The sequence below is a fragment of the Gadus morhua genome, chromosome 7 (assembly GCF_902167405.1).
Source record: "Gadus morhua chromosome 7, gadMor3.0, whole genome shotgun sequence".
NCBI classification, from domain to species: Eukaryota; Metazoa; Chordata; class Actinopteri; order Gadiformes; family Gadidae; genus Gadus; species Gadus morhua.
The window spans coordinates 2,407,494-2,430,831 of record NC_044054.1 but is presented as its reverse complement, the minus strand read 5'-3'; the positions used below and the strand labels follow the sequence as shown (position 1 = coordinate 2,430,831).

At 44.6% G+C, this 23,338-nt stretch overlaps 1 protein-coding gene across 1 annotated transcript in view; it reads right to left on the bottom strand.

Moving 5' to 3' along the window:
* Window positions 1–3,681: 3,681 nt before the first annotated feature.
* The window catches only part of LOC115546652 (NACHT, LRR and PYD domains-containing protein 12-like), a gene marked incomplete at its 5' end in the record, with an annotated part of 34,020 nt that continues 14,363 nt past the window's right edge, over window positions 3,682–23,338 (bottom strand). The window contains 4 exons of the mRNA XM_030360286.1: window positions 3,682–4,251; window positions 4,690–4,736; window positions 4,910–5,083; window positions 17,134–17,307. Of these exons, the coding sequence (XP_030216146.1) occupies window positions 3,698–4,251; window positions 4,690–4,736; window positions 4,910–5,083; window positions 17,134–17,307 (949 nt within the window). The remainder of the gene's footprint in view (window positions 4,252–4,689; window positions 4,737–4,909; window positions 5,084–17,133; window positions 17,308–23,338) is intronic.

Sequence of the window (23,338 nt, the reverse complement as noted above, 5' to 3'; positions counted from 1 at the left end):
GCCGCAATTTACATGACGACTCAGTATTTCGGAAGCTGTAGAAGAAAACACTATTCCATGTGTGAATTAGGCCATATTATTTGGCCATAAACTGAGCCATTTGAAGTTTGAAATTCATGTGGTCATGCATCTGTCTCATCGGAGATTGTAAACGCGCTGTCAAAATATCAACTCATCAGGTTCAAATGAGCTCATGGCTCTTAAAGGGGATGGGAGATGGCACTCAAATTGGTTTATTGCACGTTAGGCCCAAACCACACCTACGGGTGATTAGGCTACTTCAGGGGGCAAGAGTAATTTATCCGCCGTTATAATAGCAACAGTGGCAGAGCCCCGCCCACAAAGCTAGTGATTACCCCCCCCCCCCCTTCAGCCTCACCCCCCTCACCCTCACCCCCTCCCCCGCCCTCAGTCCCCCACCAAACCTCACCCCCCCTCCCCCTTACCCCCCCACCCCCCGTCAACCTCGGACCCAGAGGTCCTAGTAGTCAAAGGTCACTCCCTGATGAATCTAGACCCAGAGGTCCTAGGGGTCAAAGGTCACTCCCTGAGGAATCTAGACCCAGAGGTCAAAAGCTATTCCCAGACGAATCTAGGCCCAGAGGTCAAAGGTCAATCCCTGTTGAATCTAGGCACACTATTTCAAGGTTCAGTATCAATTGAAATCTCTCCACAGATTTAATAGGTAACGCTGGATTGGACAGATTGGACCTCTAGATGGCGACACAACACCACAAACCTAGCCTGGTATGTAGCCTTTAAAACTGCAACGAGACATTTCTGCTGCACTTTACTTTGCTTTCAACAGGTTTGGATTGAGTCTCACGACTCTCACCCGTCCGTTTGATCACGTGACATACAATCAAAACAATTTGAATATTTATTTTGCGTTTCAAACCGTTAAAATAGGGCCCTAGGAGTCTATCAGCGGTGTTCTGAACAAGCAGGAAGCTTTTCTTACTGTTTTTCTCAATTGTTTAAACACGTTTTCTGAAACTATAGCTCAATTTCTCAAAACACTAAGGACAAATCTGAAAAGAGTTTACCATTTTGTCAAAACTCCACAAATCTCTTTCGAAACGAAACACTGCACTCAAAACCATGTTCTCTCCTCTCAAAACAGATTTTTTTCCACCAAAACGTGAAACACAACGATCATATGAATATCTCTTAGAGAGCATCAATTAAACACTTGTGTGATACATTTAAAACACTTCCATCAAAATACTGTTATCTATGTTTGGACTTAATGAGGCCATGTTACATATTCAAGTGTATACAATTGTTTAGAAAAAAGCTTCCATTTTTTAAGTTGCAATTAGGTGGTACATACAGTATAAATATTGTTGCCATATTTTAATGCAATACTCTGAATATATCACATAAATATCGCATTGACACAATTGTATCTCGATAGGATACAATGCATATTTGTCTATCCAATGACCTCTAATCGGCTAAACTCACAATCCCGAGAGTCGTACTGTACACCTATAGTTGATACTGCAACATTGTTGGAGTTCTGAAAATACACCAATGTTACCTATTTTGGCAAAACTCACAGGACAGTAATTGGACTGATAAGTAAAATGAAAAACACTACAATAAGAAAATGTTCTTTCAGGGGATTTAATGATGAAATCATTGCATAAGTACAAAAGGTAACTTATCAGCTTATTTCTAAACTGTTTGTAAGACTCTGCGTTGTGTATTTCTCCCTCGTAGTAGTAATTCTTGAAGTGGAAATAAAAGCAACTTGCCAGGTTAGATCAGAGGGTTGAATCGAAGGTTTATTGAAGGATGTCATACAGCACAGGTACAGACTTAGGTGGGATAGTCTCAGTGTAGGAGGTGAGGAGCAGTCTCCAGACGTGCTCCTTGGCTGTCCATCCCTCTTCTCACCGAACCAAAGGGTTGAGGCCAGTATTATAGGAAAGAAAGCGTGAATAACAAAATAACAGTCTCCCTTGATAAGGTATATGGCCCTGGCTATGTCCCAGACGACAGGGTTGGTTTGTCCTTGTTGGGACATCACAAATGACAGAATGTTGGAAATAACACCTCGTACAGTAGAGAGAGAACTGGCCTGTTCCTAGACTAAGAGATGTGAACACAGATAGACACTAAAATACACCAACATTCTACATTCCTCCCTCTTGATCATATTAAACGTAGTTTAAAGATCACAATTTAAATGAGAATTCAGTTTAGCTACTGGTAAACAATTAACAATTATATAAATCAACAAAATGAAGCACAAAAGTTAATAGAAAACATAAAAAAGTATTCTCATCATCCACAAGTAAACCAGGTGAAGGCTAATTAAAAAATAAAAAACTCATTAGGTTACTCATGATTAAACCAAAACAGATTGAAATGGTAAAATAAAGGAAACGGAGTGTCCAGACACCGCCCTCTGCTGGGCAGTGAAGCTCCACCTTCCTCTGACAGCTCTCACTGTCCCCAGCAGTAAAGTGGTTCTGTTGGTCTGAACAACACTAAAGGGCCCAGAGGAAGGCTTAGCCTTAGAAACGGGGGGAAGTTTGGGGCACCAGACCTTACGACGGGGGGGGGGCTCTCTAACACAGCTACCCTGAGGGGGGCAACAAGATCGGGGCAGTCCCCGGGGGGTCGGTTGGGGGGCGGTCATCCGGTGAAACACACAGGGAGATAACTTGATGACCACATAGAGCATGATAACAGAAAGGACCAATGGCAGTGCCATCTGGACTATCTGAGAAAACAGAGACCCACCCAGCCCGCTGAGCCATCCCACACATGTACATCAGTCTGTACCCCCCCTCCGATCCTGATCAGGCCAGAGCAGCTCCTCTACAACACAGCAGATCTCACCTGAGGCCTCTCTATGCCCTCACACATGAGTCAAGGGCTTTGCCAGTTGAGTCTGAACAGGAGAGCAGTGAGTGAGACCAATTGGTAATTGGTCTCACTGTGTGTGAGATGATGTGTGTGTGCGGGCGCATGTGTGTGTAACGTATGCGCACCCCCCCCCCCCCCCCCCCCCCCCCCCCCCCCCCCCCCCCCCCCCATCCGCCCCCTCATGTGTGTGTGCGTGTGTGTGTGTGTTTGAGATTTGTGCTTTGAGTTTTGCAAAAATGGAACCCCCCCTCTCCCCCCCCTCACGCACCCTTTGTGTGTGTGTGTGTGTGTGTGTGTGTGTGTGTTTGTGTGTGTGTGTGTGTGTGGGCGCATGTGTGTGTAATGTATGCGCACCCTCAACCCCCTCACCCCTCCCTCACCCCCCCTCACCCTCACCCCCCTCACCCTCACTCCCTCCTCAGCCCCCTCAACCTCAGCCCCCCGCCCCCTCCCCCCCCCAGCCCCTCATGTGTGTGTGTGTGTGTGCGCGCGTGAGTGTCAGACTCGGACAAAGAGACAGAGAGAGAGAGAGAAAGGGAGAGAGAGAGAGACAGAGAGAGACAGAGAGAGACACAGAGAGAGAGAGAGAGAGAGAGAGAGAGAGAGAGAGAGAGAGAGAGAGAGAGAGAGAGAGAGAGAGAGAGAGAGAGAGAGACAGAGAGACAGAGAGAGAGAGAGAGAGAGAGAGAGAGAGAGAGAGAGAGAGAGAGAGATAGACTATAACTTACATGTGTTACTTGCTTACTTGTGTGTGTGTGTGTGTGTGTGTGTGTGTGTGTGTGTGTGTGTGTGTGTGTGTGTGTGTGTGTGTGTGTGTCTACAACCGACACAGAGACACTGAGTCACCCTCCCACCATACCCCGACCCCAGGGAGGAGGTCCTCCTGGGTGAAGGAGGACCAGAAGGTGTGGAGGTGTGTCAGTGTGTCTGAGGACCCTCCTCCACCTGGGGACACTCTGTAGAAGGACAGAGAGCCAGCAGGCCGGTCCAGATACACTCCTACTCTGGTGGAGCCAGCGGGGGGGAGAGGGATGACTGTTACTCTACCGTTGTACCAGGCAGAGTAACGATCATCACGACAATAAAGCCTCCAGGACAGGTTGTTCCTTCCAAGCCCGCTTTCCTCACCATCTCCTCTCCTTGTGATTCCTCTGTATGTCACTCCTATATCAACCTGTCCTTTCCTCTCTACCTCCCAGTAACAGCGGCCAGTCAGAGCCTCTCTACCCAACACCTGGGGCTGGGAGTCAAATCTCTCTGGGTGATCCGGATACCACTGGTCCTCTCCAACCAGCGTCACCTTCCTGTTGTCCTCAGACAGAGAGAGGAGTCCGTTGGCCGTGTTGGGGTCCAGTGTGAGGTCACAGGCATCTGAGGGAGAACCAGACATGATGAGCTGCTGACCACAGAGACACTGGTGAGTGTTCAGATGTTAGTGTTTTCTTATCATCTACCCCCTCCCCCCCTCAGCTCCCCCTCACCCCCCCCCCTCCCCGTCTAATTATTGTTATTATACCTAAAATACTACAGTCTGAACCCAGATGTTAGCTTCATGATGATTATCATGATTATGCCTGTTAATAATCACAATACTACTAACTATCCAATACATAATATATCAATGTAATACCTGCAGGGTTTTATAACAGCAGGTTTAATGTGATGGTCTACAGTATTAATATACGTAAGATGCATGATGTCAGCCATCATCTTCATTCCCAGTAGGATCTCATCTCACTTCCTGCTGTGTGGATGGACTGTCCATCTCAATAGTGAGTGTGTGATGTGATGAATCAAACAGACACTTACACTTCTTAAGAGCTGGTTTCAGCCTCCACGCTCCACCGTGCTCCACACTGGGGGGGAAACAAAGTGAGAGCAGCATGTTGAAACGTTCACCTTCATCATCGGCCGTCTCATAACGTTCTACACTACATGAGTTACAGCTGCCTCTTCAAACCACTTCATCTAGCAGCATGAATCCTTGTAGGAGACTTTGTCCCTGAGTGGTGAGCTGTCCTCTCCATACCTGAGAGTGTCCAGTCTCCAGCGTGGATCCTCCAGTCCAGCAGAGAGCAGCGCAGCTCCAGAGTCTCCTGGGTGATTGTAGCTCAGGTCCAGCTCTCTCAGATGGGAGGGGTTGGAGCTCAGCACTGAGGCCAGAGAAGCACAGCCTTCCTGTGTGACAAGGCAGCCAGATAAGCTACACACACACACACACACACACACACACACACACACACACACACACACACACACACACACACACACACACACACACACACACACACAACCACACAAACACACAAACACACATACACACACGTGTAAAGTCCTGTGTTTTTCCAGGCTGCCAACCAGTTTGTGAACATCCTAGACAAGTGGCGGTGCCTTGGTGACGTAGAAGGTCCTTTTATGAAGCACTTCCTGGTCCAGTGAAGGGACCCCGATGGCGAGGTGTGTGTGGATGTATGGAGCTCCTTCTGGCCAGCGGTTGAATATGGCCAAGAGAAAGCTTCTCACACATAATACGTTAGGTTTTCTAAACCACACCACATTTGGATTGGGACCATTTGCCACAGCGCCACCCGTGGAATAAGGTCTTCCCTGAAACAAGCAGGTATTCAACGGCCACATAATATATCAGTATTGTAGCGCCCCAAGCCCTAGTCTCTATTCCGCTGCTATGTTAAAGGTTGGGTATGGAATTCGCTTTTTTGGCCATTTTTGCAAATGAAATCCTTATCATAACCCATTTACTGCCACTGAGTTAGAAGTACTGACATGAAAATTCAATCATCTGTGGAACGGGCAGGGCTCAAAAAACTCCAGCTAATGATTTCCAGAGCCACCGAGTTGCATTGGACAGTAAGTACGTCAATCAAACGGTCGTACTGCACTCCCCCTCCCCCGCGTGCGACCCCCTCGTGCAGTACTCGTGACTAGCGTTGAGCACCGAAACTCGGTTCCAGTAGGGAACCGGTTCCGACGTAAACGGTTGTAACGAGATCGAATAAGAACGCACATTTCGGTTCCTCATAACGGTGCCTGACGTTTTTTAACGCCCCTTGCCCCGCCCCCATGGTGTTGCGGCGTCAACTTGCGTTACTGCTGGGCGCTATACAGGTACTCACTGAATAACGGTGTGTATTTTCGTTAGGATATGATTTTTTTATATAGCCTACCGCCAAACCGGTGTATTTGATTACACAACGTTCGGAACGCAGCACTGCGCGACTCTGTTTCAGACGGGAACCTTCTCAATGTTGCGGTAAACAAGCATGGTACGACTACGACTTTCTTTATAGGTCCATGACTGCGAGGCGTGGTATTTCAGGCCAACTGGTAAAAGAGTGTGTCACGGCTTTCAAACATATAAACCATAAAGCCTATTGGCGCCTCGAGACTCAGGACGGACTTGTCAATTGAAGATCGGCAGGCTGTAGTGGGTGAACGTGAATGAACGTGTGTGCGTGTGTGTGTGTGTTGCGAGCAAATGCAATTTTAAAGTAACAAACAAACAAACTCAAAGCCGATGCATGCATCCAAAACTTGCTGTTCAAAAACCAAATAAACAAATCAAAAACAGAGTCGTTATTCGCTTCAAATACTTTTTCTTTTCAAAACTTGGGAATTAATACAGCGCGGTACCGAGCGGTTGCAAACAATGTTGGCGTCTCCTGTGGCAGCCTTGCGCACATGAGTTATATTACTTAATATGACTTTGGCAGTAATGTTGCGCCATGATGCGTGCCTGCCTGCTTTCAGTGAGTAATTACAATTATTTGTAAAAAGATATGTATCAGTCACAGCACTCACAGCAGCCTCTTCAGGTAAGTGGATGGTAAGGATGGTAAGTCGAGTAATTGGATGCCAACCGTAAATCTTGCATATCAAGTAGGCTAGCAAACACCGTTGCCATTCAACTCAGTGTCCGCTGACTTTCTGCTTAATGCAAGTGTGTGCCGTTTCGTTTTTTTAAGTACCGGTTTGAGAACCGTTTTAGCACCGGAACCGTTTGAAAAGTACCGAGTAGGCACCGGTATCGGATAAAACCCAAACGATACCCAACCCTACTCGTGACCCAGAGCTCGTGACCTAGAGCAAGCTCCTGTTTGTTGTTATCCTGCGGTAGCTACTGGAACTAGTTAATCCACATTTGGACCTAGCAGTAGAAGACAATTTCCATGGCAGACAAGACGCCACCATCCCCATGTTTTTTTTTTAATGTTGCCATCTTGTTTAACGAAAACCTACGCTAGCCTGGCTCGCTCTCGCGCATCTGTGTTCGCGCTCGTGCATGATTGCGCGTCCAGGTACTTGGAATGGGTGGAGTCAGAGTCAGCGTTGAAGAGAGAGGGGAGAGGGGGTAGGACCATTTGAGTTGTGTATTTTCTAAATCTGCTGGCGTTTCGCAAATCCCGTACCCAACCTTTAATATTCTAATGGTAGCACTCTGGCCATCTGTTTACTAAATAAACGACTGGCCGATAGACTACTTACACGGTGAGAGTAGTTGTCCTATATCCATGTGTGGATGGACTAAGGAATCAGCAATAGTTCACTCAGAATGCATAATGATGTAGTGGTCTCACCCTATAGTCTGTGGGCCAGGACTGATGCAAAGTCAATACTGGCCAAGCAGCAGAAGTTAAGTTACAATGTGCCAACATTACTGGCCCATTTATGGGTGCACTAAAGATGCAAGAGTATCCCTAATGTCACTGTTTATAACAAAGGGCGCTTTAAGACATTTAGAGTATCCCCACTTCTCCCAGAACCACTACACCATTGCTTACAGCTGTTGAAATACAGCTGGACTTAAAGGGGACCTATTATGCTTTTTCGACTTTTATGACCTATAAACGTTTTTATAATGATTAATGGTCATGTATAACCATACCAAATTTTCAAATAATGACGTACATGCATTTCGACGTATTTCCTGCTGACAGTCTGGGGTGGCTGTGCAGAGCGCTCAACACTCGGGACAACGTTTGCGATTCACTTGTTCACATTTCCGGGAAATCATCTACGTAGATCTTAATCTATTAGAATTTAAAATGTCTTCATGTGAAACTTTAAATACATTTAAGATAAGTAACATACAATACCTTGCAGTAATATTTGCAAACCCCCTTTGACAAATAATGTTAATTTTCTAATGGCAGAACTCTGGCCATCATCATCTGTACAAGAGACAGTTTACTAAATAAACGACTGGCCGATAGACTACTTACACAGTGAGAGTAGTTGTCCAATTTCCATGTGTAGATGGACTAAGGAACCAGCAATAGTTCACTCAAAATGCATGATGATGTAGTGGTATCACCCTATAGTCTGTGGGCCAGGACTGATGCAAAGTCAATCCTGGCCAAGCAGCAGAAGTTAAGTGACAACGTGATAACATTACTGGCCTATTTATGGGTGCACTAAACATGCAAGAGTAGTCTAAAGGTGCACTCACACTAGGCCATCTGGCCGTGGCCGTTGGCCGTTTTCACACCTAACCGTGCTCAACTGGCCCCATTGTTCTCTGGCCTGCAGTCACACTAGGCCGTGGCCGTTGGCCGTCGCAACTGTGGCCTGGCCACGGTAGGCTCTTGTACATACGTCTTCACGTTGTAACACGTCATCACCAAGCGTCCGCTGCATGGACCATAATAAAGTCATTGATTCGCGGATTCTCCCAAATACATCGGAATTCATGTGGGTCTTCTCCAACTGTGCCTGAATAGCATTGTCTGCCCAAATGACAGAAACTCAACTTCTCTATGGGACAAACGTGAACCAACAGTTGAACCGCTTGACACCATGTTTACCGTTTAGTGGGAAAGAAGGATCGTCGCCTTCATTATGTCCATGGTCGTCGCATGGACTATACGTCATCCAGCTTAGGTTGCGTAGCCATGCGTGTGCGCGTGTCGGCTCATTAGCATCTGTACCGGGGCGGCCCGTACCGTAGCAGCACACCTCTCCCAAGTGGCCAAATTGGCCTGGCCTGGCCAGACTGGCCACACTCACACTGGCAGATTTGAGCACGGTTAGGAGTGAAAACGACCACGGCCACGGCCAGATGGCCTAGTGTGAGTGCACCCTTAGGCCACGTTTATACGTAGCAGGGTATTTTTAGAAACAAATATTTCCCCTCCGTTTTCAAAAATAACATCGTGCACACAACATCGTTTTCAAAAAAGTTGTCGTTTACATCAAAACGCATAAATACGCCGTTGAGCGCCATTATAACTATGCCAAACCTATGGGGGGCAATGTAGGGAGAAGGATAAAGCCATGCAAGCCAATCAGAATCCTCAGAATCAACAACAACAAATAACATGACCGTCTTCCTGTTCATTCCAAACAACATGGCGCGAGGTTCATTCGTGTGGACAGACAGCGAAGTGGAGTTACTCCTTAAGGTCGCTTTAGACTACAAGGCAAGTAAAGCCCAAGACAATTTGGACTGGGAATCTTGCCAGTCCAAATACGTCGACATGTTGGCGCATTTTTTGGAGCTATACCCGTCCGAGTCAAACAAGGAGTTTCCTCATGTGCAGGAGGAGATAACGCGAGCCCATCTGACAACAAAAATTAAGGCAATAAGAGGGAAATATAGACATTCTGTGGACACTGGACGCAGGAGCGGCCACGGAAGAGTGGTGCTCCTGTACTTTGAACTGTGCGAGCAGGCTTGGGGTGGTTCCCCAGCCACTACGACCATCGCCTCCGGCATCGAGACAAACGAACTGGAGGATTCCGTCCCTCCTTCCCCCGCCACATCTGCTTCGTCCTTGGTGGAAGTCGAGGACGCAGAGGTTGATGATGTTGATGGCAGTGTGGCCATCACCCCCACAGTGAAGCAGAGGAGAGACCTGCTTCAGGTATGTATTGTTGGCTTTGTTTCAATGAATTGTGTGCATGTATATGTGAAATATGAAATACTTCATCAGAAAATTTCAACCTGAAGGAAATGTCTTCGTCACAATAGTGTGTCACTGAGTGTGTAAACATACACATAGAAAGTGGTAGTGGTAAAAGGCAAAAATGAAAAAGTAGATGAAGAGAAGTCACATCAGTCGTCCTCATGTGCTACAACAGTACGGCAATGAATCGTGACGTTGTGTTTAATTATGCTGAGGGAAATATAGGCCATCATTCATCATGGTAATATCAAATGTGATTATTTTTGGATCGGTTTACTTCTGCAAATGAGCATGTTTTAATACATTTTCTTTGGTCTACTCTGTAAAGGCTAAACTGAAGGGACACCGGCATGAACGCTTAAAGAGGAGGCTGCCTGCAGAGGCCCAGTGGCTGAATGCCGTTGAGGATGACAAAAATATCAAGAAGAAACTTGTGGAAATTATTGAGAACTCGGAAAAGAAGGCATCTGAGAATTTCTCCAAAATAACAAATACCCTTGATAGGCTAACATCATCAATTGCAGATGGGTTTGCTGTCCTGCGGCAAGTTGTGCAGACACCGCCACCGCCACATTACAGAATCCCATTTGAGGGAAGAGGTCCTTATGGACCAGTATATGCACACACGCCACCACTACACACACACTCCTATTTCCCAAATTCAGCACAAATTCAGCACTCATTCCCATCCAACTCGTCGGCTGACAACAGACCACCCAATGCAGTACCACTCAGCACCGTCAACCTTACTGATTTAACACACACACCTGTTGAGGGCATGCATGGTCAGTTTTCATATACCGAAGCCCTTAACGAAGATTAGGGATACTAATATAAAAAGTTTAAAGATCCCATGCCATTCTATTTTATGATGCTTTAATATAGGTATTAGTGGGCCACAAACACAGTATTCAAAGACGTCCCCGAAATTCAGCCGTGGTGCAGAGTTAGTCACTCCGAAACAGTCGCACATTGAGCTTCCCTCAAACGCGCTGTTTCGGTGGGCGTGTCAAGGCAGGTCAAGGAGGGGGGTGGGGGTGTGGCCCTGAGCAGCTTGTAGCCACTACCATGCGCTCTGTATACGGTGGGCGTGTCAAGGCAGGTCAAGGAGGGGGGTGGGGGTGTGGCCCTGAGCAGCTTGTAGCCACTGACAGTACCATGCGCTCTGTTTACGGTGGATGTATCGCAATGGCTCGTAAAAACCCATATTATCCATAGATATCTATATCATATAATATATAATATATATTATCACCTGGCCCTGAGCAGCTTGTAGCCACGGTACCATGCGCTCTGTTTACGGTGGATGTATCGTAATGGCTCTTAGAAACCCATATTATACATAGATATCTATATCATATAATATATAATATATATTATCACGGCCAAAAGCTGTGTGAGCCTCCAGACGATAGGTTATTATGAATCTCAAACGACCGCGTCTACTTCAGATTGATGTGGAAGTGGAAGAACCAGAGACGTCGGAGAACCCGACGAAGTCCTTTGTGATTCATTATATCGTCTGGACGCGCACACAGCTTTTGGCCGTGATAATATGTATTATTTGATATAGATATCTATGTATTATATGATATTATTTAGATATAGAGCAGAGCTCCAGGACTGTAACGCAAGTGTTGTACACTTCCTTGTTATTTGGATAACCGTTCTGCTGTTGGTGTGATGGCGCATAACACGTCGGACTCTCGTCTCTGGTATTTCTACAACTAGACTCGTAGTGGGGGTTATCTCAGCCATGGTTGAGAATGAATTGGGGGAAAGGAACTTTGGCTTTGACTCCCTGAAGTAGGCTACATGAACTACGACATGGAGGAGAAAAGGATTGTTGGCCGCGAATGTATCCCGCTTGAGCCCTGCTTCCCGCCGCCTCGGCAGCGGTCAGCGCTAATCACCGCATCCTGAAGCCGAGGCGATGGTCCATCGGCAGCGAGGCTCCGGCGGGAGACGAACGCGGGCAACAATCCCTTTCTCCTCCATGTCGTGGTTCATGACTTCAGGGAGTCAAAGCCAAAGTTCCTTTCCCCCAATTCATTCTCAACCATGGCTGAGATAACCCCCACTACGGGTCTAGTTGTAGAAAAACCATAGACGAGAGTCCGACGCGTTATGCGCCATCACACCAACAGCAGAACGGTTATCCAAATAACAAGGAAGTGTACAACACTTGCGCTACAGTCCTGGAGCTCTATATCTAAATAATATCATATAATACATAGATATCTATATCAAATAATACATATTATCACGGCCAAAAGCTGTGTGCACGTCCAGATGATATAATGAATCACAAAGGACTTCGTCGGGTTCTCCGACGTCTCTGGTTCTTCCACTTCCACATCAATCTGTAGTAGACAGAACCGTGCGCTGCCTGCTGCCTGCTGCCGGCGCGAGGCACCACCGCCCGGCTGCCCGCTGCCGGACGGTGGTGCTTCGCGGCGGTGGTGCCTCGCGGCAACCGGCGGCAGGCAGCATATCGCAGTTCATGTAGTTCGATGTCGTTCTGCCATTGCATTCAAAATTCTGTAACTAGCCTGTTACTACGAACTAAGCAACTACCGTACACGTATTAGCATTTAGCACTAGCTCAATCACGACTCTTTCAGAATTCTTGTGGGTGGTTACGAACCAACCAAGTGGGCAGGGCCATGAATAATAATTTGACAACGCTACGTCACAGTGTCACCTTATCCAGATCGGCTCATTTCTTCTGCCTTTTTCCTTCCATTGCCTATTGCATTCAGCAGACAAACTGCATAGATTTCAAACTTACCACAGCTCACAAACTTATTCAGACCTATGTTATTTAACAAACAATAGGAAAAATGTGATTTTAATGGCATGGGCTCTTTAAATAGTTTTTTTTTTGCCAATCGTTATTGTATTTTGGGGACTTGCATTTTTAGTTTGAAATGTTACCCTGAGTGAGTACCAAGAGTTTTAAAATGGGTAATATATATAGGTAGACTTGAGTTAAGGCATCTTGAAGTGTTTTTTTTACTTGAAAGTGACTTTTGCCCGCACAGGCAGCTTATTTGCACTACTTTTGTGAATTCCTCTTAAGTTTATTTGAATTATTTATTTATTTGCCAATTTGCACTACAGATGCCACTTATTTGCACTACTTTTTTGAATTCCTAAGTTTACTTGAATTATTTATTTATTTGCCAATTTGCACATCAGATGCCACTTATTTGCACTACTTTTGTGAATTCCTAAGTTTACTTGAATTATTTATTTATTTGCCAATTTGCACAACAGATGCCACTTATTTGCACTACTTTTGTGAATTCCTAAGTTTACTTGAATTATTTATTTATTTGCCAATTTGCACAACAGATGCCACTTATTTGCACTACTTTTGTGAATTCCTAAGTTTACTTGAATTATTTATTTATTTGCAAATTTGCACTACAGAAGCCACTTATTTGCACTACTATGCTCGCCTGATTTTCTGGATTAATGACACAGGCAATTTGATTGTGTCTGTCAAGTGTCTCTTCAGAAGTAAAATTATGTAAAAAATGAATACGTTTGTCTGTGATTATTCAATATTTGTCAAACCAGATCAACCTATTATAGAAAGCATTCACACAGGACCATTTGGAATTTCTCATTCTGTATTTGGATAATGGCATTCTACCAAAAAACTAATATTTACACTTGGCAATGTCAATACATTACAGCCAAGTGACTTGTAAACATGTACAATGTAAAGAAAAGAAAACTAAACATTTTTGCTTTAACATGTTTAAATGCTTAACACCTTGAAATGTAGCCAAAACATACTGCTTAAGTACTGGTATGTAAGGAGCACACAGTTTTTAGGTCTGTGATGAACATAGTAAATAAAATAAATATTGTAAACTATGGCAATGACAACTTTAACCTGTCATACTGTGATATATCACAAACCCAACGAACATGCACACACAATGGAGAGAAGATAGTCCATTTTATGGATCCAGGAATTGAGTGAGGATTCTCCTGACCCTCTTCCCCTCATGCAGTCTCCTCTGGCAGCTGGTTGTGTGTCTGGCTGGTTTTCCCTGTGGTGTTGAATTGCCTCAGCAACACTGTTGTCGTCTACCTTGTCCTTGGAAGCCTCACAGTAATTGTGGAGCTCGAAACATGCATAAATTACAAAGGGAAGATCAGCCAGATTAATGTCCATGGCCCTTCTCAGGGCTCCGAACCGGGCTTTTAGTCTCCCAAACGCACATTCTATGACCATCCTTGCTTGGCACAAAGATAGTCCAAAGTACTGCTCCTGGACAGTGCTTCCCCCGTTGACATATTCTTTCATAAGATATGGGAGCAGTGGATATGCAGGGTCGCCTAGTATGTAAACTGGCATGGCCTCTTCATCTTCAACGATTTGCCTTGGACAGGTAGGGATGCTTCCATCTTTGAAGAACGCGTTAAGTGTGGAGTTTGCAAAAATACGGGCGTCGTGCACGCTCCCAGGCCATTTCACTACCACGTCCATGAAGGCATAATTGTGATCGCAGGTTGCTTGAATGTTTAAGGTAAACCTCCCTTTCCTATTTATGTAATCAGTGGAATTGGCTGGTGGTTGCTTTATCTCTACATGCGTCCCATCCACAGCACCTAGGCACTGAGGGAGGCCATGAGCTTCTTCAAATCCCTGCACAAGTTGCTGGACAGCAGCTTCGGTTTTCGGCAGTGTTATATATTTAGGACCCAAGTGGACAGTTATCGCGCTACACACCTTTCTGATTATTACTGAAACGGCCGATCTAGATAGACCGAATGCGTTTGCTGTCTTACGTAGTCTACCCTCATCAGCTAAATAGTATAGGGTGAGGGCAACTTTTTTCTCTACACTGACCGGCGTCCGCATGACAGTAGTCTGACCTTCTATGAAGGGACGCAGTAACTCCGAAAGCGACAGTAAAGATGACCGCGACATTCGGAAGTTCTCATGCCATTCCTCCGGGAGGACGACTTCTTTCTCAAAGTTTTCCCACCAGACCGCAGTGCGCCCAGGTCGGATCCAAAATCGGCGGCGGCGACGTTGGCAGGCAATGTGCAAACGTCTTGGAAGGGAAAGCTGCAGTAAAAGTGCTGACCTCCGAGCACTCCTTTGCCTCTGCTCCTCGATATAGTATATTAGTTGCATTTGCAAATGCAAAGAGGCTAAAAGAGTTTGCACAAACGTAAAAATTAGTTCCACCTTAACAGCATCCATGATAGCCAAACAAACTGTAAACATAGGGCGCTCATATGACGTTAAGCATTTCCTGGCACACAATGTGACGCTTCAGAACCTAAAACCCTGTTTCTCCCCGTTGACACGACAACACATAACCGGCGTTTTCAGAAATCTCCACCTTGGCCGGAGTTTTTAGAAATGATCGTTTTCTGGGGCCAAAACTGCGTTTTCGTGTAAATGAGAGGCCAAACCACGTGAAAATATCTGCGTTTTCCCTTAGTGTAAACGGGGCCTTAATGTCACTGCTTATAACACAGGGCGCTTTAAGACATTTAGAGTATCCCCACTTCTCCCGGCACCACTACACCGCATCTTACAGCTGTTGAAATACAGCTGGGGTCTCATTTATAACCGTTGCGTACGAACAAAACGGGGCTGAAATTGGCGTACGTGACTTTCCACGCCAAGGTTGTGATCTATAAAAAAACAACTTGACGGGAAAATGTGTGCAGCCCTAAGCAAACTCTGACCCATGCGTACGCACAGTTTGGAGGAAAAGGAGAATTGGCAACACAGATGGTGTGGTGGTGAACAGAAGTCAGACCGAAGAATTGTAGAGTGAGAAGAACGATTATGTTTTATCATCGCCCTTCATAAATTTAATTTCAACCCGTATCATGCGTTAAATCTATGTAATCAGAATAATTTAAGTCAACTGCGTTATAACTCCAGAAACATCTCCTTAGAATAGAAAAAAAAACTCCATACTGTCCACTGACGGCGCGACAGCATGGAATAAAGCATCTGTCCAACATGTGTCAATGACGTAATATTTTTAGGTGACACTGTAAACACATAATCAAATGTCAATTAAATTAAGTGTGGAAAACTAAGCCACACACAATCAGGTATTAAAAAGGGGTTATGTTCAAGAACATTTTACGTGGGTGATTACAAACTGATTATCCAAGGTGTTCTCGGTCAGTCTTATTACCGTAACCCTATAAATACAGAGGTGAGCGCCGTGGTAATGCTGCACCATATGGAACTCCTGGCGGACCATGCAAATGGAAGGATTCGGAGGGAGAGGGTCTTTAGGGACCATAACGATTTATTGGTAGGCTACATAAAAATATGTAACTTTATGTCAGACCACTTCTTTTTTAATTCTGGGACTGTGCGCTCCGTGCTACTGACAGAGTTCACTGCTGCAGCAACATGTTGCCTCTCACTCTACTTTTTGTTGTTGGCGATCCCAATCCCGTGACCGCCGAACAAAACTACTTTTCGGGCCTCCTTCTCACCCACAAGTATCTCCACTTCAACCTCCGTGAAATTTCGCTTTTTTTGCTTTTCTCAGTACTTCTGCCATTGTTTCCGACAAGACATAATACTTGCATCTGAGTCTGTTTTATATGCAGATCGCATTCATGAGGTCATTTGCATTGACCAGTTATGGTTAAAAAGGGGCGTGTACAGGGCGGAACGTGAAGCTGATTCAGCTGCGCACACTTGTAGACACTCTGTGATTTATAAAGAAACGATTGCGTACGGTGTGCGTACGCAGGGTTTTATAAATCGGAATATTTTTTGGCGCACGCAAAACTTGGCTTTTGGGCGTACGTACACTTTTAGTAACGATCCCACGCACAGTTTTATAAATGAGACCCCTGGACTTTACTTTCAATTAACAAGTATTAGACCTTGGATTTCCTTATTTATTAGTTCAGAATTTGTCTCTTCATTGTGTACACAATATAGCAATGTTATTCTGTATCCTATAAATATTTGTGAATATTTGCCTAGGGGGTCTGAGGTGTCCAGCTAGGGGTAAGACCCTCCCAAGACCCCCTGTACTTCACCCTGCTCTAAACCTTCACGTCCCGTACACAGGGGACAGTAGGGGGGCAATATTATTATATTATATTATAATATATCATATTATAAAGGTTGCAGGCAAATGTATGTATTAGAATATCCACCTACACAACAAGATGTAGGTGGATATCTGCCATGGTACCAAAGTCATGGATGTGGTCATCACAGGTACTGTGTTATAAGCTGAGTTATATACAGTAACTGTCCTCTGATGTGGAACTTTGTGATGTAATTGTTTGACCATTGAGTAAAACTGACCTGAGAGTTTCCAGTGTGCAGTGTGGACTCCCAAGTCCAGCAGAGAGCAGCTTCACTCCTGAATCCTGCAGATCATTGGTACTCATGTCCAGCTCTCTCAGACTAGAGAAGTTGGAGCTAAGAACTGAGGCCAGAGCTTCACAGCATCTCTCTGACAGATGACAGCCATTCAGCCTTCACACAAACAATAAACACAACATGTTAGGAACTGTGATACATTTTTTATTTGAAATTTGACATGAGACATGTTTTATCAGTTTAACTAATAAGCAATACAGTAGATCTTTAAAATATGACTTGCTTTTAGGCGCTGTCCACCTCCGTTCAGCCAGACTACCGAGATAGGCATACACTAGATATGGACTACACACACTATTCACATCAATACTCAAACTATACAGGTGTTGAGATAGGTGTTACAGACTTGTCTGACAATAGTCCAGTATATATGACGGTCAATCTATCTGGTAGGAGAAAGAACACAGTCTGGACATATACCGAATAATAAGGACTTAGTGAAAGAAATAAAGGAAGATATGACCAGATATAGAGAAGAAAATGACAATGGAGAAGTAAACCCTATAATTCTGTGTGACGCTCTGAAGGTAGTAATAAGGGGGAAACTCAAAGCACGAACTGCACACCTTAAAAGGACTAAACTGGAACTGTATCAAAACTTAACTGGGCAACTAAAAGAGTTTGAAAAACAACATAAAAACACAAATGACCCGGAGGCACTTGCGAAGGTCAAAGAAACTAGAAGTAAGATGGATAAGATACAATTGACAGAGGTGGAGAAAAAAGTGAGGTTTGTAAAGCAGGCGTACTATGAAGGGGGACCAAAAGCAATTACATTATCGGCCAGAAGGATTAGGGTATAACAAACATCAAGCACTATTCATAAGAATTAGGGATGGGCAAAATGATTATTTTCCGGGAACTAGTTCTTTCAGTTCAGTTCACTATAACGATTTGTTCGTTTGATTCGTTCATTTTGATTCGTTCATTTTGATTCGTTCGTTACGTCAGATTACGTCATTTGACAGGGAATCTCACAGGTGTCTGCCCCCCCCCCCGCGAGACGGCCCTGAGCATAATTTAAGCGACTTCTAGGCTCTACCCCCCTGTGAAAATCAACAAGATATTCTATATTGTATAACCAAACGTCCCACCAATAATTATACCACTTGCTTACTCACTATATGTCATTCATGGTTTTATAATGTAATTATAAAACCATTTTACTAATTTTACTTTACATTTAATTCTTCATTATTCAGGCATTACAGAACTTTCATGGTCATAAATAAAAAATACAAACAGCAGTTTAATTTCTTTGTTTGTTCTTGAATTGACGTAGAATGGAGCAAAGACTCCTGGGATTGGGAAATGCGTTCATCCATTAAACAGAGGGAGGTCAAGTCTATTTTCGGAAATGTAGGGAGATATATGAGTGGCCCCACGTTGAATGGTATGACCCAAGATACGTCAGAGAGAGAAAGCGCGCAAATTCGATGGTACCACCTTGTCATTTGTTTACCCAGGTGCCATGGCAACACCATTGCTACCTCTCATTGGCTGAATCTTTGAGAACGTTGTAGACACAATCGATATAAGGTTGCAGGGAGACGAAGCTCTGTTCGTTTGTATATTTTATTTACGTGACCATATTTTTGTTTTATGTTAAAAAAAAAAGAATCAAAGAACCAGTTCTTCTTGTTTTGGGGAACCAGTTCTTGTCGTTCACATTTGGGATTCGTTCGTTGTGAACGAATCGGTCGCGACCGACTCATCCCTAATAAGAATAGGAACCCGAAACCAAATGAGTTAAATCAAAGAGCCAGAGGAAACAGGGAGCATTTGAGGAATATTATAGGACACTATACACACAACCTGCTGCAGCAGATGAAGAGAATATCAAGACATTCCTAGAGGGGCTAGGCTTACCATTGATAGGGGAAGGGCAGAATCAATTCTTCAACTCAGATATTACGGAGGAAGAGGTGGGGAATGCAATTAGTAGAACGAGAAATAGTAAATCACCAGGTAGTGATGGATTCCCAATCGGAATTCTATAAAGTATTTAGGCAGGAACTTAACCCCTTCATGTTAGCATCATTTAGATACTGAGGGCAAAACTCCCCCATCCTGGAAAGAGGCTATTATTTCTATAACACCTAAAGAAGGCAGGGATACAGAACTGTGCAGTAGCTATAGTTCGATATCCATGCTTCATTTTGAGTATAAGGTCTATACTTCAATTATCTCAAAAAGATTTGAGTCATTCATGCCCGATATTATAGATGAAGACCAGACAGGTTAAATAAAAGGAAGGCAGGCACAGGACAATATAAGGAGGACAATTCACATAGTGGAGGAAGTTAAAAGGAGGGGAAAGAGTGTGGTCTTAGTGAGTTTGGACGCGGAAAAGGCATTTGATTGTATAGGGTGGACCTACCTGTATAAAGTCCTAGAAAAATGTGGCTTCAATGGGGACTCTATCAACACAGCACGCGCAAACCCATACACACACCGCAAGCACGCACATGCACACCGCATACACACATTGCAAACAAGCACGAATATACATTGAAACACACACACACACACACACACACGTTGTCATGATCCGCCCCTGGTTTTCTCATTCACCTGCCTGCCACCCTGATCACTCCCAATTATCCCAACCACCTTCACCTGTGTTTCCCCTATATCAGTCCTTTCCTCCCAAACATTCCCTGCCAGATTGTCTCTTGTGTTTCACAGTGCTTTCCCGCGATTCAAATCCTGACCTACCACCGATCCTGCCTGCTCTCTGATCCCTGCCTGTCTGACACTTCTGCCGGTTCCTGATCCCCGCCTGTCTGACTATTCTCCCGGTTCCTGATCCCCGCCTGTCTGACTATTCTGCCGGTTCCTGATCCCCGCCTGTCTGACTATTCTGCCGGTTCCTGATCCCCACCTGTCTGACTATTCTGCCGGTTCCTGATCCCCGCCTGTCTGACTATTCTGCCGGTTCCAGATCCCTGCCTGTCTGACTATTGACGTGTGTCCCGATAGGACTCACTATATTGATGCACCTAGCCGTTCCAGAATCACTCCAGAATCATGCTTTGACACCATGCTTTCAACAAGGTCACCATATATATTGTGTATCTCATATCTTATGATAAAGAAAATTGGTTTCTTTATAACTTCTTGTGTACCTCTTATGATAAGGTAAATTGATTACCTTATAACTTCTTTAATGCTTACATATATTTTATGATAAGGTAAATTGATTACCTTATAACTTCTTTAATGCTTACATATATTTTATGATAAGGTAAATTGATTACCTTATAACTTCTTTAATGCTTACATATATTTTAGGATAAAGAAAATTGGTTTCTTTATAACTGCTTGTGTGAAAGTAAATTGCTTACTTTAGATTGTCTTATGTGTTAAAATTATGTGCCTTAAAATGTCTTACCATAGAGCCAACTGGTTACATTATATACCCTTTTATGTAGTAAATTGAATGCTTAAACATGTCTCCTTGTGGAGAAACATTGGAGGAATACAAAGAACATGTGTCCCTTTAGACCCCATGAGGCATGAACACTCGGCGCGTGATAGCATGTGCACAACTTCAAGCTTCTTGTGTTGCCCCTCGGGCAAAATAGGCGAAACTCGGGGATGTTTGTCAGAGGATCTTTTGTTATCAGGAGAGTAAAACAGGGAAATCTGCAGAGAAAGCTCAGTTAGTTCGTTGGTACTCTGTCTTTTTGGTTCTTCTGCTGCTGGTGGGGTGTCGTGTGCTCTGCTCTGCCCTGCTCTTCTGCTTCCAAAAAACTGCGGCCTTCATAGCAATAGATTTTCTATCTTAAAGGACTCTGACACCGTAGCGCTCGGTTCAGACTGTATTCTTTTTCTTTTTAGTTTAGATTTAGAAATCCAACCTCAAGTGTTTCGCCTGGGAGAACGTTGGTGACTCAGTTTTAGAAACCCAACCCTGGGCCCCACCCGGGAGAGCGTTGGTACTTAGAGATCCAACCTCAAGGGCCTCTTGGGAGAACGTCGGTATCTTTAATAGGAATCCTCTTTAGCACTAGCTTAGTCTCAAGCGTGATTAACTCAACAAAGGCAACTCTCGGGGTCGTGCGGTGTACTGGGGCACGAGAGTTGCGTCAACGTTAAAACCTGGGCTCCACTTGGGAAACGTTGTTAAAAAACCTTAGTTTTAGAAACCCAAACCCCGGGCCCCACCCGGGAGAACGTTTGGTACTTAGACTTAGAAACCCAAACCTCGTTGGTATTTTTAATAGGCCATTCTTCATCTATTTTCTTCTTCTTTTTACTGTCTTTTCTTTTGAAATCTATACTCAGTTGTAAAAGTGATTGTGTTTATTGGACCTAAGAATAAATCTACCTGACTACATTTGTAGTAGGTAAACTCAATCGTTCGAGTCCTTTTCCCTGTCGACTCCTCGACACAGGCAAAGCAGAACGACGCGCTCTCCCAGCTGATCCCCTCACGGTAAGTGGCGCATTGTACAAGCAATGGTTGATTGTGACTGACGTGTATAGGGGTTGACAAGGCAAAAAGATACATCATAATTTCGTATTAACTATTATTATTTCGAGAGACTTTGGTCCCGCCAAACGGACGGGTCTGAATTCGTATTAGAGTAACTGTTGTGAAGGGACTTAACAGAGTGATCTGGGTCGGACCGAGCGCCTCCGTGAAACCGATGATTCACGGAAACAAGCGGGCTCGACCTAGGTTGGTCCCGGGGAGCGTACGTGCGACACCCAGACTCACAAAACACACCCTTGCGGAGCGGTGTGTGTGTGTCGTACGCGATCGTTCCCATAAATCACCGCGCGTGCGGTGTCCAACACTCGACACTATCCTGCCTGCCGATCCTGTATCCAAATAAACTATTGACACTGTTCCACGCTCGTCGCCAGTCTGTGCACTTGGGTTCAGCCAAACGCTCACGTTACACACGTAAAGATAAAGGCAGCGACACATTCACGGAAGCGCACACACACTCATGCACACACACATGCACGCACACACACCGTACGTCAAGACAAAGGCAGCGACACACTCAATGTTGTGTTATTATACATAATGGTTCAGCCATCGACACACGAGCAGGTAATGACACACACGCACGCGCACACACCACAGTGACACTTGAACAGGTAAAGACATTATGCAAACTAGAGCTGTCAAGCGATTCAAATATTTAATCGTGATTAATCGCATTAATGTCATAGTTAACTCACGATTAATCGCGATTACTCGCAAATTATTTTTCTATGCTAAATATCCCTTGATTTCTTTGTCCCATAATTCTTCTCATTTTAATTCTCTTATCAACATGGTGAAGTGCATCGCCTTGCCTTGTGCAAATGATTTTCTATTGATAACAACATTGGCATATACTAGGGATGCAACGGTTTTCGGTATTTTATTGAACCGTTCGGTTCGCCCTTTTCGGTTCGGTTGACCCAGGTGAACCGCGATATTTCGGTATGCGTGACATTAAACTTTTAAATTTAATATTTGGTTATAACGAATGCACGCATGTATTGGGCGTTAGCCATAACTGCTTAGGACCCAGGGGATGAGTTCTGCTCAGCGTGTCTCTCCACAACCATGCAACAACCAATCAGAATTTTACTGACTTTCCCAAGAACCAATCAGCGCTCTGAATGCAGACGCTGGAGATCCATGTGAGGAGAAGCAAAACTTTCCCGGTTGCACGATCATGGCGAGTCAACAAGAAACGGAGAAAAGAAAATTTGAAGAGGCACCGTCATCTTACAAATCCGCTGTATGGGAACATTTTGGCTTCAGCGTGGAGTATGATGAAAAAGGAAAAAAGATCGTCAGCAAACAAAGCACGGTGTGCAAGCATTGCTTTACGACGATCGCCTACTCCACAGGTAACACATCTAACATGTTGAGCCACTTGCGCCGTCATCACCCGGCTGTAACTGTAAGTGGAGCAGCACGGACAGCTGGTTTGTCGTCGCAAACGCAACCATCCATTGCTGCAGCCTTTCAGCAACAATATGCTTATAATTCCGAAAGACACAAGGAAATAACTAACTCAATGGGCGTCTTCATAGGGAAAGACATGCAGCCCTATTCAGTAGTTTTAGGCACGGGATTCCGTCACATGATAAAGGTACTCGATCGACGTTTCAA